Raw genomic sequence first — 15,227 nt, forward strand, 5'->3', positions numbered from 1 at the left:
ATGGAGGAGGTGTGGCCAAACAGCAGTTTGTTTTGGTTTTAATGCTGGTGCTAAAGGGCGACACCTACTGGATCAAAAAGTCGCTCATTCTCCCTTTAAAAAAAAGTTTTCAACAATGTCAGAAAACCTGTTTCCATGGTGATTAACGCTGATGTAATAAAATATGTAATAAAACAAAATAACAACAATAACAACAGATTTCATGCTGAGTGGATACTTAACCCTGTTTTAATTAGTCTGTGTTAAAATATTACATGATTGCATTGTGTAAAAAAACAAACACAAACCTTTGATACACAGTCATAGTTGTACATTATATTCCTTTACATTTAAATCAGTCCATAAAAACATTTCCCCGTCCGTGCAGTCAAGTGGCCGGTGAATGTTTTGAAGTGTTTTCAGTCCAACCGTGAAGGTGAATCTTTGTAACATGTGCCTTTAACAATAACAGGTTATAAAATACACGAAGAAGATGAAGAAGTCGGAGGCAGAACTCAAAATGATCCTGAAGAAAATCTCATGATATACGCAAAAAAAAAAGAAGTTTTTAGTGATCGAGGAGGTGAAGAGGTGAAAAATGGCACTCGGGTTAGTTGATAGCTTCACTGAGATTATCATGGAAGCTAGTGGAAGTCAGAAAAAAAGGAAAAAATACACCTTAGAGTTAAGTTAAACCGATAAATGTACATGTGAACACACACACTGAGGAGCCTGTAGTTTGTATGGTATGATGTGCTGTGCAGCAAAAGTTACACTCAATGTTTATCATTTTATAACAGCTGCACAAAACTCCTCCTGGTGAAACAGAAAATAAAGAAAACCAAAATGTGAGTCCTCATTGAACAATGTAGATTCTTAAAAACACAAAAATGTAACTGAGGTTCTGTTTGTGTGTCTGTACTGTTTGGTTATTCGTCGACTGTTATTAATTTGGTAGATATTTGGTGAGCTGAAGACAGAGCTGATCTGGATCTGGTTCTGTTGGTTTACCATGCTACATTTAAGTGCTCTGGGAAATTGTAATACTGGGGGTTTTAAAAACAGCTGCTAAACAGAATTTCAAAGTTATTCAGTTATGTCAGAGATTCAAACTTAAGAAGACGATCAGTACACACTTTTTTCGTGGAAAACTTGTGAGCCGTCTCAAAATAATTTATGTTTGATTCTGATTCATGATCCTTCATGTGCCAGGAAAAGTGTGTGCAGCTCTGAAACTTGTGTCTTTGCTTTTCTTCGGCAAGTAAGACATGAAAGTTGATCAAACTCTCATATCTGTGCGTAAAGTTTTGAGCTGGATTCATAAAGAGGTTAGCCTAGCTTAGCATAAAGACTGGAATACAGTGGAAAAGGTAAAAAAACATTGTCTTAAAGGTGGAGTCAGTAGAAATGTCCGTTGCAGTTTGTAAACACAACATTTAAACTGGGCCCCTCCTCCTGGGCTCATCGCCACCAGGAGTGTCAGGATGTAGTGTGTACGTTCACTGCTTGTAACTTCACTGCTAGCTACCTGAGAATATAACGGTTGTTGTTTGTTGTTCGGCACCTGCCTGTCCAACGGAAAACAGACCAACTCTGCGTCTGCAGGTAAGGGCCGACCTAAAGCTAAACCTCGTCTTGGAACGAGCTTTATCAGCTTGGCACATCGCCTCATTATCTCTTCTTTGCAGCTTTGTCCACGTCTGTCATATTCACCGGTTTAAATTGGGTCCAAACCCACCTGCACGCTGTTATTGGCTGGAGGAGACACACCAGCTTCACACCCAGAAACGACCCGAATCAACCAAAATAAACCAAACAAATCTAAATCCAGTCAGAGGACGAAGTCTCTGCAGACACAGTCCCCACCACACATCTATGGAGGCCCAGAAGTGATGATTAACTGAACATTTTTTCATGACAATTTTTGACATTTTAGAAGTCAAATTGTTTCACGAAGATTTTCGACTTTGTTGAAACCAAAACTTTTCCATGATTTGGTTTTCCAAGTAAAACATTGTTCATGAAAATTTTTGACATTTTTTAAATTAACATTTTTGCATTCAAATCTTTGTCATTTTTTATTTCAACATTTTTTTTAATTAAAATTTTAGAGAAATTTGAAGTCAAAAAATGTTCATGAAAATTTTAGACATTTTCGAAGTCAACATTTTTTCAAGACAATTTTCGAAAAATTTGAAGTCAATTTTTCCATGAAAAAGTTCTACATTTAAGTCCATTTTTTTCATTCAAATTTAAGAGAAATTTGAAGTCAAAATGTTTTCATGTAAATGTTCAACATGTTTTATGTTAACATCCGAATCTACCTACAAGTAAAACTCATCCAAACCTTAATATGTTTTTTTGTCCTGACGAAAACAATTTTTGCTTTTATGGAGAGCTACTTCCCGAAAATACTTTCTGACAAAATCCTTTAATCCATCAGCCCAGCCCTTTTGTCAAATATCTCAAGCGGTTTAAGAGTTATAAAACACTGCTTACAGCCTAGCACCCTGAACACTCAAGGTCTCGTCCAGTCTCAGAAGCTAATCAGGGGCCAGGTTAGTACTCGGATGTTTGCATTTTAACATTTCTGCATGTGTGAAGATAAAACAAACATCCAACCAATGAGAGTTAAGAGGTGTGTTTTTTCCATGTAGCCCAGCTGGTCCTCCTTATTTCCATTTTTATGCTTAGCTAGGCTAAAGACATACATTACAAACCATGCAACATAAATATATGTTTTCTTTGAGGGGGGGGGGGGGGGGGGATGTTTTTGCAGATGTTCCTGAATCTTTACACATACTCACCATGATGAGAGGAGATTAAAAGTTTGCTTTTCAGGGCAGTAACAGAGTAGGGAAGTATGGTTAAGCACGTTAGACTATGTGGCGTTTGAAAAGCACGAATTGCAAAGTGAAATATCAAGTTTACAGCAGTGAGTCCTGAATAAGAAATCCACCTTCTGGATCCTCAGAGAGTCATCCTGCACACAGTCTTCATGTCTCTTCTTGTTTTGTCTCCGTGGTACATCCACAGTTAGTCTGTTTTCCAAAGCGTATCTCCAGTGTTAAAGATAATTTATGCATTGATAATTAATATCATTAGAACAGAAAAGAGAGTGAATAATCCTCTGGTTCTTCTGAGTGTCCCTCCTTTAAAGGAGCGTCATTGGTGATTCTGATACTTCCACTGAAACAAGATGTGGTCGGAGATTGATTCTCTGTTGTTGGGGCGACATCAACGATAACAAGGTCCAGAAGACACCAAAGGAGAAACATTCATCTGGCTCATACGACGACGACAGCAGGAAGTCTTTCATCACTGAATCCCGTCTGGTAAACCTATAAAACAAACAAAGATTTAACAAAAGACTTACATGAACTTCAATCAGCTGGGTTTTTTTTTTTTTTTAAATAAGGGAAGAGAAACGTACCATTGTTGTCCTCTGAGTCAGTAGCCGGGTCGCTGTGTGTTTGTCGCAGCTCGTTGTACTTTATCTCCACCTCCTGGAAACATCAAATACAATCAAAGCTCAGTAAGTCATTTAGTGTTTTGTAAATTGCACTTTGTGTCTCTCTTTGTATTTCTGTCTGTAACTTTGTGTTTTTGCTGCTGCCTGTCTCTGCCAGGTCTCCCTTGAAAAAGAGATTTTATATAGGTTAAATAAATAAATAATAAAAGTAAAGTCCACAGATCAGGAAAGAAAATAAAGGTAAACAATCAATAAATCATGTACATGCTGATATTAAACTCTCAACCATTTTGTTTTAGAGTTTTTCTGGAGATTAATCAAGATTCAAAATAAGGTTTTTACTTTTCAATTGAAATAACTCAAGTTTATAGGGGATGCTGGCTACAACTTCAGGGTCAACTGATTGGTTTAAAAAAATAAACCAGCTAAAAAGAAATATTTTGAATATTTTCTGACAGTTCTTGGGACTTCAAAATTAAAATTTTGTGCAAATAAAAATGATCATTGGGCTCCTCAAAATTGTTCTCGGTTTTTTTCTTCCTCTTGGAAAATCCGATTAGATCAGCGGTTCCCAGACTTTAAGTGACCCCCTTTAGCTGATTAAAATATTTTGAACCCCCCACACCACCACCATTCACGTCAACATATAAAGACAAACACTACACTACTTGTCAGTCAATCTCTTTATGAACAAATTCATAATTGTTTTGATTTAATCTCGAACATTGGATGAAAAAAGTCGGGCAGCTGTGGCTTGGTTGGTAGAGTCGGTCGTCTCTCAACTGAAGGTCGCTATACGAGCTCAAGTCTGTTTAACATTCACCAAAAGTCAAAAAGTGAAATGACTAACAATCCTCAAGTTCAATAACTCTTTCCACAAGTGGGAGTGTACATACTTTGTATTACTCTATTATTGTATTTTTTCTCCCTTTATTTAACTGATGTAAATATGTTTGATTTTTAACTTCTTGTTATTTTTAATAATTATATTCCTGTTTTCTTGAGCTGTTGTAACGAAAAAATGTCCCCCATGGGGGATCAATAAAGTTTATCTTTATCTTTAAGCCTGCTTTTAACCAAGGAGCAGGTAAAAGTGATACCCTAACATGAAATTTCCATGGAGATTTTCATTACCTGGAAGTCCTCTCTCAAAATCTGCCATGCTTTACTAGCAGCTTTTGCACTTGCACTGGTTTCCCCCCCACCTTCATAAAGTATAAACCAGGCTTAACATGTGCAGTACCTTCAGATACTGCAGGTCGGCCTGCAGGAGGCGCAGGTGAGTCATGAGCTGCCTGCTGAGGTTGGGCCCACTGACGCCTCCTGTCTGCGAGGAGGAGGAGAGCAGTTTGCTCATGTCGATCCCCACGTCCACTCCTACTCCCCCGTCGTCATCAGTGCTGCTCTCCTCTGAGCCTCCAAAGTCCAGAACCACAAAACCACCTGGAGGGGGAGAAGCAGAGCAGACGGAGGAGGTCAAATTAAAAGTCTGATTTTGAAAAGCTTTTCTGTCTTTGAGCTGTCGGCTTTCTCTGTGAAGTCACAGCAAAGCGGAGCGTCGACTAGATGACATTAAAAACTGGAATTAGAGCTGCAGCTTTGACAAGAAATTTAAAACATCTTCTGGAGGTGAAGAATTTTTTTTATTCACCAAAACGTGCATACACACACTCGCACAATAAAAAAAAAGAGATACAAATAAGAGGGGAACTGTGGTATGATACAGTTTTGCAAGCAGATTTAGACAACAGCAAACAAACAAACAAAACAAAAGGAAAAGGGTCAGTAAATAAAATGAATGAATTAGAAAGAGGGACAAAATAAAGTGAATGAGCAAACAGGACAAAGAAAAACATGGGGACAGTATAGTAACAAAATGATGTAAAATAAAACTGGTGGGAGAGGTTGTACACATGGTGACAGTTTTTGGTGTTATTTGTTTGTTTTTGTTTTGTTTTTCACTTTGTATGGGTGCTAACATGACGATTGCCAAATACAGACTGTTTGTAAAGTCTGGTGAGTCAGGTGAAGAGTTTTTAATCACTACTAGGACAAAAATCAACAAGGAAACAAAGTGGAAGCCCTCACCGTTGCGTTCAGGTGTCTCTGACGTCCCTGTGAGTCCCGAGGGAAGCTGAGTGTCGTCTCTCTGTGAACTTGAAGACACTCGGCTCTCTTCGCTCGCAGCAGACGGCCCCCCCTCGGGGCTCCCGGGCAAAGAGGCACTCGGCTGACAGCCGGGCGCCCCACTCTCCCTCTTCTCCCCCCCTGTCTCCTCCTCCGCCTCTCTGCTGATCATGTGGTTGAAAAGAGCCTGCTTCAGCATGGCCACTGGGACGGAGAAAAACAACACAAATATAAACTCTCTGTAAACATTATTCTGGAGTAAAGACTTCCTAAAAAGAGAGAGAAGCCAAACTCCCTGTAAGTTTGTAGTTCTCAGCTCTGGGTTCACGCTGACAAGTAATAAAAATAATAATAATACATTTAATTTGTAATGTAAAAATCTCAAAGTGCTTATATTCTAAAATCTGATCATTCTCATGTTTTACTAAGAGACTTTCAATGTTCCAGTAAGATCTTCTTGGATTAAACACCCTCTTTAAATGCTGTAACAAGACTCTTTTCTACGGAAGCCCAAAGTGGACAATCATGCATTTCATTTGTCTCCATATTCCCGTGATCAGGAGTAATTTTCCGTTTTTTTTTCTCGAGATGTTGACTTATTTTATGTTGTTAAGTGCGCAAAGTAGGCACTTTACACTGTTCACATTTCTTTAATTCTGTATATTCAAATATTTCTTTTTTTAAATTTTACATTATATTTCTTATGTTTTAGTAATTTGAGTGTTTATTGCATGGCCTTGGGGAACAGTCTTTACATTTCACTACACATCTGTATGAGCATGTGACAAATAAAAATCTTGAATCTTGAATCTCCAAAGAGAGTTTTGCTTTGGTCTGAAAATCTGCTCAGAAGGTCTAAGAGTACGCCTCTGAATGTGTGACTTACACGTCCTGAGAGCCTCTTCGCCTTTAGAGGAGGAGGCTGAATCGAACGCGTTGAGCTCTTGGTTTTCAGCAGCGACGCTCTGAGGTGTCTCCTCCTGCAGGAAGGGCAGCTGCCCGTCCAGGAACGCCTCCAGCTCTGCTTCATCTATCTCTTCATCACCCCCTTCCTCCTCCTCCTCCTCCTCCTCCTCCTCCTCCTCCTGTCTCTCTGCTGAGGCCAGCTCCTCTTCCTCATCCTCTGATTTCATGCCGTCAAACGGGTTGGTACTCGACGGACGTTGAATGTCTGGAGAAGAGGCGCCATCTTTATCGGCGATGCATGGAGACGCGAGATCTGAAAGTGTTAATCAGAAAGAGCAACATTTGAATGTGTTGCCAATCTCACTCAGAGGAGAAAACTGATGAAAATGACAATACTCAGGTTGTATTTAGTTGAAAACTTTCAGAAAATAGCACAAAAAAAATCAAACATTTCTAAATGACTGCCTTTTTTAAGTCCAACCAACAAACTATACTCTCCCAAAACTGTTATTTATAAATAAAAACAGAGACAAGCAGAAAATCCTCTTGACATGAAGGCTGCAGCCGATAAAAGACAGCAGCCGATAAAAGACGGCTAAATAATATTTGTAGTAAGTAAAAGCCTTCTTGGGTCCCTTGACAGACACGATATGAATCCAAGCTATTCTGATTCTTTTTCTCAATCAGATTCTTATCATTCATGTCCGAAACAAACGTTTCTGTCTCAGTAACTCTTGAAGTCTTCATATGTGATTTTTCACACTTAAATGTAGAGATCAAGTATCTCCTCTGAAAATAACTCTGTGAGTCATGACTGTCTACAATGGGTGTAACACCCGAGTCCCACTGTCTGTGATGTTTTCAGAGTTTTCAGAGTCCTATCTTCACTTTGTTTACATCGCCCGGACGGCCGGCTGACTCCTCCCCTCGTGTATAAAAGTTGTTTAATTGAGGGACTAGAGAAAAGAAGAATAACATACTGTACTCACTGCTTAACTGTGTTTCTAGATCACGCTCATTTCAGGTAAATTTACATGCAGTGTGAAGATACCAGCATAATAAAGATCGCTAGCATTAGCATGCTAACACAACAATGCAGCGCGAGTTGTTTTGGTTTCATGCTGGTGCTCAAGGGCGACATCTGCTGGATCAAAAAAAATCACATATAAAGCCTTTAATTAACAGCGTTGCAGATCTCACTTCCTCTTTCAGCCTACTTCCTGCCTTGAGTGCCCCGGGACGCTGGCTAATGGGAGTCTTGCTTTAAGATTTATTAAAAAAAGTGAACGTTCTTACAGTTTACTGTGCACTGACTGTTATTTAAGGTCTGTTTTTTTAAACTAAATCTTCTTTTTAAACATTGCTGTACATATATAAACAACACAACAACACTTTTTTATTTTTTATATTCAGGTCTAATTACAGATTTTTCTTTCCTCAACTGTTTATAGGTTCTTGTTTAAATGTCACATATATTTTTATCCCTGCATGGGTTATGTACATTTCTTGTATAAGTCTATTTTTAATTGCACAGTTTAAGTTTGATTCATCTAGAGGTATTCTTTAAATCTTTTTTCAGGTTAATATATATGTATGGGGAGAGGGGGGGGGCGTCGGTTTTGTGGTTAATTTGTAACAAATGTTTCATGTCATGTCTTTGTAACCTGCTACTCAAATTCAATTCAAATTCAAATAACTTTATTTATCCGTTAGGAACTTCATTTTTGTAAAAGAGCATCAGTGTGCATACGGCTAGACACAAAAACAACAACAGAAACACACACATACAAGTGGCTCTATTAAAAGCGTGATAAATAGGTCATAAATAATTGTTATAAGCGGTTAAAAGAGTGGTGTTAAAAATAATTTCCCTCTGGATCAATAAAGTATCTATCTATCTATCTATCTATCTATCTATCAACAATAAATTACAACATTTCAAAGGAATACGTGCTGTGTGATTGTGGGTTTCCCTGTGCTACAAACAAACCCTGCATGCTTGGGGAGGGCACACTGGTGTGAGTGTTATATTTTGTAGGTAGGAGTCCAAGGCGAGTTTATGTCCAGGTCCTGTGGTCATGATAACCAGTTCAGTCCACACCTGAGTAATTAAGAAGCCTGCAGCCGGCCCTGCTCGCTCCCTTTGTTCTCTTCAGCATGCTGAGCTGCACGATGCTGACTGTGTACCTGAGTACTACATTTATTTATGTGTAAACATATGCTCCTGTGCATTTATTGGATGATTTAGTTTATTAATTAGATTTATCGGTTTGGCCCTGATGAGTGTTTATTTTGTTTTCCGTTAAGCTTTAAATGGAAAGGAAAGAAAATAAACTATGAAGACGCTTTACTCTGGTCCCTGCACTCTGATTGGTGTACCAATGCAGAAGCTTTAATTGTAATTACTCTCTGATGTACGTCGCTTTGGATACAAGCATCTGCTAATTGAATTGTAATTGTAACATTAATTCTGAACCAGCTAACACAAACACTTTCTACAAACAGCCTAAATATTTCAGCACTCATTAAAACACGCTCAGCTTCCGTACCTGAAGAGTTGACGCTTCCATCCGATGTACCAGCAGCCTCTTTGGTCGCTTTGGGCAAAGCTTGTTTGATGATCTCGATGGCGTCTCGCTCGGCTCTGAGAGTAAAAAAAAAAAACACAAACTCATTGGAAACAACGTTAAAATAAAATAAAGACATCAGTGAGTTAGTGGCTGCGTTGGGGGACTCACTCGGTCTGAGCTGGAGGTTTGTCTCTGTTGTGAGGTTTGGCCTTCATGGCGTCGGCACATTGTGTGATCAGACACTGCCACCTGGATGACAGCAGGTGGTACAGCATGGTGGAAAAAGTTGAATCACTGTGACGCCAATCACTCATGCTCATGTTGTTTGTTTCTCTTTATAAAGTGGAAAACTGACTTCATATTAAGGATGTACGAGCTGAAGGAAAGAAAAGGGATTTGGTGGTTCTTACATTCTCTGATCGGACACCGTCTGAGACTTCACCTTGTAGATCTGAGCCCCGTTTTCTGACATGGACAGCACGAAGAAAGACCTGTTGTCTGATGAGGACAAAGACATGAATAATGTCAAAAACATACAAACTTAAAGGGATACTTCACCCATTTGTATTAATCTTTGTATCATTAGAAACCTGGTAGTATTTTTGAATGGTCGTGCATCCCGCCCTCATTTTCTCCTGAGACGGGAAATCTTTGTATTTCTGAGTCTTAAAAGGAGCTTCCACTGACGCAAGATATCTTCAGTTTGCGTCATTGGAAGCTGTTGTGGTTAGCGGGGTGAAACTACAACGCCAGTTCCTCATATTTTCGACCACTGAAGCTACGGACCAATCACAGATCAGTGGGTGGGAACTCACTCCCAGAATCGAAACTTAACGTCCGCCATATTGCTTGGAAGCTATGCTAACAGGCTCTATGGAGAAAGATGATAATGGCGAAAAAAAAAATATATATAGCGGCGAGACGACTGCTGACCTTAGTGGGTGTGGCCTGCGGTGCTGTGCATTCTGGGATTTGGTGTCTTTCATCAACATGAGCCAAAAAGACACTTCCTGCCTTTTCTCGGTCAAGAAGGCTCCAACTTCAAAAAGTATTTCACATTTCTACATATATGACCCAATGTCAACACAGATTCATCGTTTGTTGGTTGTTTTTAACCGTGTGTTCTTTCTCAGTTTGCTCTGAGCACACAGTGAAGCTGAGGCCGATGGGAACCCGTTTTTTGAGGTTTCCCTTTATAAACAAAAATATTGGACGGATGACATTTTGACCTGGTGATTGCACAAACAGGATAATTTGAGGAACCACTAAAGTTATTATTACAACTCATCCCCGCCCAGAAGTATGTGTGTGTACACATTTCATGGCACTAGTAGTAGTCGAGCATTTTGTTTCAAACCGCTTGATGGTGGCAGAAAATAAAAAAGAATCATCCTTTGGGGACGCTGAGTATTTGTGAAGAATTCCACTGCTTCAAAAAAAAACTCAAACTGTGAAAACTCAATGGTAGGAGTTCTTCTCCAGAGGCCGTAATAAATTGTGGTAAAAAGAGTTTCCATCCAACAGTTGCTGAGAAAGTTCAGTCTGGATCAAAGAGCTGGATATCTGACAACCTTTTCAAAACTGCCAAACCGCTTTATTTTGTTCAGAACGAGGATGGATTTACGACAGCATGAAAACATTTTCATTCCAAAAACAAGAAGCCAGAATACCAAACTGAAAAACATGTCGGAGCATGAGTGAAGTTCTCACCAGTGGCTACAGGACGAACCAGCACAGTGTTGAGTTTGATGACCGGGCTGAAGATGTTTTTGGTGTCGGCTGCACTGGCCGGGTTTTTGCCGTGTAATTTGAGGACCAGACGCTCGTCCTGTTTCTGCAGCAGAACCAGAATGTCCTCCAGCAGGAGTGTGTACAGCTCTGAGAGGAAATACAAATGCATTAAAGAACAGGGAGGATGTTGTGCAAAGCAAACCTTTTTAACCTGTTTGAAGGTATGAAGGTTGGCAACAATCTTCACAAACAGAACATGAAATATATCGTGGAAACACTGGCAGACTCATTCAGGGATTCACCAATTATTTTGTCTTTGTTGATTTTCCAGGAGAGCGGCCCCTCGTGCACCATCTTCCTCTTTGTCAGGTCCAGATTCTGAAAAGGCAGGAATCAAGTTTTAAGAACAATCAGCTACCTTTTGACAATCTGCCATGACGGGAGAAAAGGGTCCATAGTTAAAGGAGGCTGTAATGTATTAGAACAGATTTAGTTTTAATTTGAGCTCATGATCTGTAATGTTCAGACCATCGTGGATGAAACATTCTTAGTTTTTTACCTTCAGCTCGAGGATCATGGGGTTGTCACTCTGTTTGAGTGAGGAGATGTCTAACCTTCTCTGATACTCGATCAGCCTCTGTGGAGAAAGAACAAAACACACCAAATGGTAAACTCATCATTTGACTGGAGTTAAGTCATTTCAGTCTCATTCTTTCGTTCTTATTCAAACATATTTTTTTTTATGAATAATTGTGCATCACATCTTAGTCACACAGTGCACAGTCTCCAGAAACCTCCCATCCACAAAAACAATCCCCCCCAAACTTGTGCACATGGCACAGCATAGACTTGTTGTGTTTTGTTTTCTTTGGGGGGAGGGGCTCTGTCCACTGTTCTGCCTTTATTTTAAGAGACAGAACAGTGGACAGAGTTAGAAACTGGGGCCAGAGGGCTGCTGGTGGCACAGTGGTTAGTGTGCACATCCCATGTAAAGAGGGTGTAGTCCTCCTAGCGGGCGGCCCAGGTTCAAATCCCACCTGTGGCTCTTTTCTCGCATGTCATTCCCCTCTCTCTCTCTCGTCCTGATTTCTGACTCCACTATCCTCTGTCCTGTCCCTCCAATTGGGGAGAGAGAGAGAGAGAGAGAGAGAGAGTTGGAAACGACATGCAGGGAAGGAGCCACAGGTCGGACCCAAACCCAGGCCGCCCGCCCTCAAGGAGACCAGCCTCCTCACATGAGGTGCGCGCAGTAACCACTAGACCACCGGTGCCCCAGATGTTTTTTTGGCCATTTCTGCATTTTACTGGATCGGACAGCTGAAGAGAGAGAGGAAATGTTGGGAGGAGAGACTGGAGGACAACAGGCAGTAAAGGGCCAATTTCCTTTTTGCCTTCCAGAATATATTGGATATATTCAGAGGTGTCAAGTAACGAAGTACAAATACTTCATTACCTTACTTAAGTAGAAATGTTGGGTATCTATACTTTACTGGAGTAATTATTTTTCAGCCGACTTTTTACTTCTACTTCTTACATTTTAAAAATAGCCTCGTTACTCCTATTTCATTTCGGCTTGTTTTCATTCAAAAAAACACCAAAACCTATCCAGATAAATCGCGCCATCCGGATAGAGTGAATTTGATTGTGGTTGGATGAGAAGTATAAACATATACCATTCCGACATGCTGTGGCGCGGCCTAAGCTTTTGTCCTTAATGGCATTTCCCCCTTACGTTACTTTTACTTTTATACTTTTTGAAACCAGTACTTTTACACTTTGAGTAAAAAGCTTGAGTTGATACTTCAACTTCTACAGAAGTCTTTTTAAACCCTAGTATCTATACTTCTACCTGAGTAATGAATGTCAATACTTTTGACACCTCTGGATATACTTGGCCACACATAACAAAGAAACTCATAGTAGAGTCCATACTATTCCCCCTGTACCAAGTGTCAAATATTCCAACTTGTGAAAAGAGTTATGATACCTGTTTGTTTTCGGCCTCTTTGACCGCCTGGTTTACATGGTTGAGGATCTTTTTACAACATTCTGCAGCTCGTCGCACTTTTTCTCTCTCCTCGCCATCTTCTGTGGGAAGGTAAAAAAACATACCGAGCAGCCTCTTTTAACAAATAACTCCAACAATCCTCTGTAAATAATACACTATTCTGAAAGGTGAGCAACCAGAGGAATGAAAGCAGTTTAACCTACCTGTGTATTTGGCAATATTGTCCAGCAGAAGTGGGTACTTGGTGACTCTCTGCATCTCCACAGGGATGATGTCTTTCAGCTGCAGCCTGCGACACAGACGGTTACTCTCCGCCTCCTGAAGAGAGACAACAAGGGGAAATATTGAACGACATACACAAAGATACAGTCAATAAATCAGACTTGTCGTTATCATTTTCAAAGGGACGCTCCAGAGGCCTGATTCACCAGAGTAACATAAGGTGAAAGGCAGCATTAATTTGTTCTTAAAATCCCTTAAAGGTCACATATTATTATCCTTTTTCAACCAGTTTCAATAAGTCTCCGAGCTCCCCAAAACATGTGTGTGAAGTTTCTTGTTCTAAATCCACTCTGATCCTGTATTTGATCATGTCTATAAACCCCTCTATTTCAGCCATGCTCAGAACAGGCTGTTTCTGTGTCTGTACCTTTAAATATGTAAATGAGCTGTGTCTGACCACGCCCCCTCTCTGGAAGGGGATGTGGCTCGCCCCATGTTCTATTGTTTACGGTAAGAAGGCAGACTCAGAGGGCAGAACAAACACCTAGCTGTGGGAGTGTCACCCACCTGGGGGAGGGGCTACTGCCCTTTGTGATGTCATGAAGGGGAACTCTCCAAACGGCCTGTTTGAGCACACATTTTCTAAAAAGTGGAGCAGGTAAAAAACGGAGAGGATGGACTTTTCTCATCACTGGGGGGTTTGTAGTCAGACTAGGGATACTTAAGTGTTAGAAAAACATGAGGAAGTGGATTTTGTATAATATGTGACCTTTAAAAAAACTGCCCTCCTTGACCCAAACCTTTTATATTTTTGTCATCTGCATTGTTATTTATCTGGGATTTTTATGTATATCATTGTTTTATCAAAGTCTGGTACTTAAGATGGAATTAAGGTTTGTTTTTGTCACAGTTGTGTATAGGATAATAATAATTGTGAACATGATCGTTCAAGTAGGTTCTTGAACACAAACAGTCACTGAATATTTTTGAACACATGATGAGAATAATTCTTCTTCTGGATAAAACTGTCCGACCCGCATGAATAAGGTGAACCTCTGGTCTTTCTTCTTTCTGCTCTTGATGAGCTCCAGCGCAGACGGCTGGTTGCTGCAGAACGTCCCCACCGCTCTTTTAATTTTCTCCTCTTCCTCCCCGCTGAACTGAAACCAACACACACACAAAAAGAACATTAACAGGTACCAAGAGAAACTAAAATACCTGCACCAGTAAAAATATCAATACCAAAGGTTTTCATATCAATTGTTTATCATCCTGATATTGCATATCATGAATTACATTTTGCATTGAATAAAAAGCACTTCAGCAAAGAGAAAGATGGCTGCCACACTGCAGGGCTCCAATAGTCTATAAGTGTATTTCACCAGGGTGATGTGTCGAGTACACCTGCTCTTCATCAGACTTGCCCTGGTTAGATTAGTGACTTATTTTTGCTCGACTCTGCACCTGCCATATTTGGTTAATTGTGCATGTTTTTTCCTTTGTTGCATATAAAGCACAACATCTAGTCTCCCTCTCATCATCAGCACGTCAAAACATTGAGGATGTTGATTAAGCATTTCAATATATGTCTTTTATTTCAAGTTTGTAATGTTCAAAATTGCATTCTTCGTTTCAAATGAAAGAGAAGTGAAGAAACAACGAGCTGCACACGGTCAACTGGCTAATTGAAATAGGGGTTTTGGTTAAAACGATCATAACCCCCCCTACCTAATAAGTCCTATAAATAATCTTTAACTTCTACCATGAATGGAAAACAGTCTTACCCATGCCAGGAGGTCATCTGCGATTTGTCCGATCACAGACGTCTCACTTCTCTTCCTGATTGAGGTCATCTGCTCTGTTACAGAAACTGTGGAGCAAAGGGAGAAGACATTTAAAAAAAAAACAGGCTATCAGAATCTGCTAAGACCCGGTTAAATGGAATGAAATGGATAATTGGGGGTCTTTAAAAGTCATCATGAATAACATAAAAAAAAAAAAACTTAGGGTTACTGACGTTGTATAAATCAACCATGGAGTACTTTATTTCAACCAAAATTTAAAAAAAGTTTTACATGGTGTTTGCATGTACACTTAATCATAAACGATCATTAACTGAGGGGCGTGGCCAAATGGATCACCAGGTGTCCTCTTGAAGTCTGAGCCAAAATCATAGACAGTGATTGGCTAAATGCCTCGTCTGAGGTGGGAT

At 39.9% G+C, this 15,227-nt stretch overlaps 1 protein-coding gene across 1 annotated transcript in view; it reads right to left on the bottom strand.

Annotated features, from left to right (window-relative positions):
- Positions 1–198: 198 nt before the first annotated feature.
- Positions 199–15,227, bottom strand: part of arhgef12b (Rho guanine nucleotide exchange factor (GEF) 12b) — a 41,771-nt gene continuing 26,742 nt past the window's right edge. The window contains exons 24-38 of the mRNA XM_020647106.3: positions 14,800–14,885; positions 14,050–14,175; positions 12,997–13,111; positions 12,773–12,873; positions 11,345–11,422; positions 11,088–11,163; positions 10,765–10,932; positions 9,465–9,552; positions 9,223–9,303; positions 9,034–9,128; positions 6,465–6,797; positions 5,540–5,782; positions 4,695–4,894; positions 3,413–3,485; positions 199–3,320 (exon numbers count right to left, since the gene is read on the bottom strand). Coding sequence (XP_020502762.2) covers positions 3,298–3,320; positions 3,413–3,485; positions 4,695–4,894; positions 5,540–5,782; positions 6,465–6,797; positions 9,034–9,128; positions 9,223–9,303; positions 9,465–9,552; positions 10,765–10,932; positions 11,088–11,163; positions 11,345–11,422; positions 12,773–12,873; positions 12,997–13,111; positions 14,050–14,175; positions 14,800–14,885 — 1,886 coding nt within the window. The 3' untranslated portion in view covers positions 199–3,297. The remainder of the gene's footprint in view (positions 3,321–3,412; positions 3,486–4,694; positions 4,895–5,539; positions 5,783–6,464; positions 6,798–9,033; positions 9,129–9,222; positions 9,304–9,464; positions 9,553–10,764; positions 10,933–11,087; positions 11,164–11,344; positions 11,423–12,772; positions 12,874–12,996; positions 13,112–14,049; positions 14,176–14,799; positions 14,886–15,227) is intronic.

The sequence above is a fragment of the Labrus bergylta genome, chromosome 14 (genome assembly GCF_963930695.1).
Source record: "Labrus bergylta chromosome 14, fLabBer1.1, whole genome shotgun sequence".
Lineage (NCBI taxonomy): Eukaryota > Metazoa > Chordata > Actinopteri > Labriformes > Labridae > Labrus > Labrus bergylta.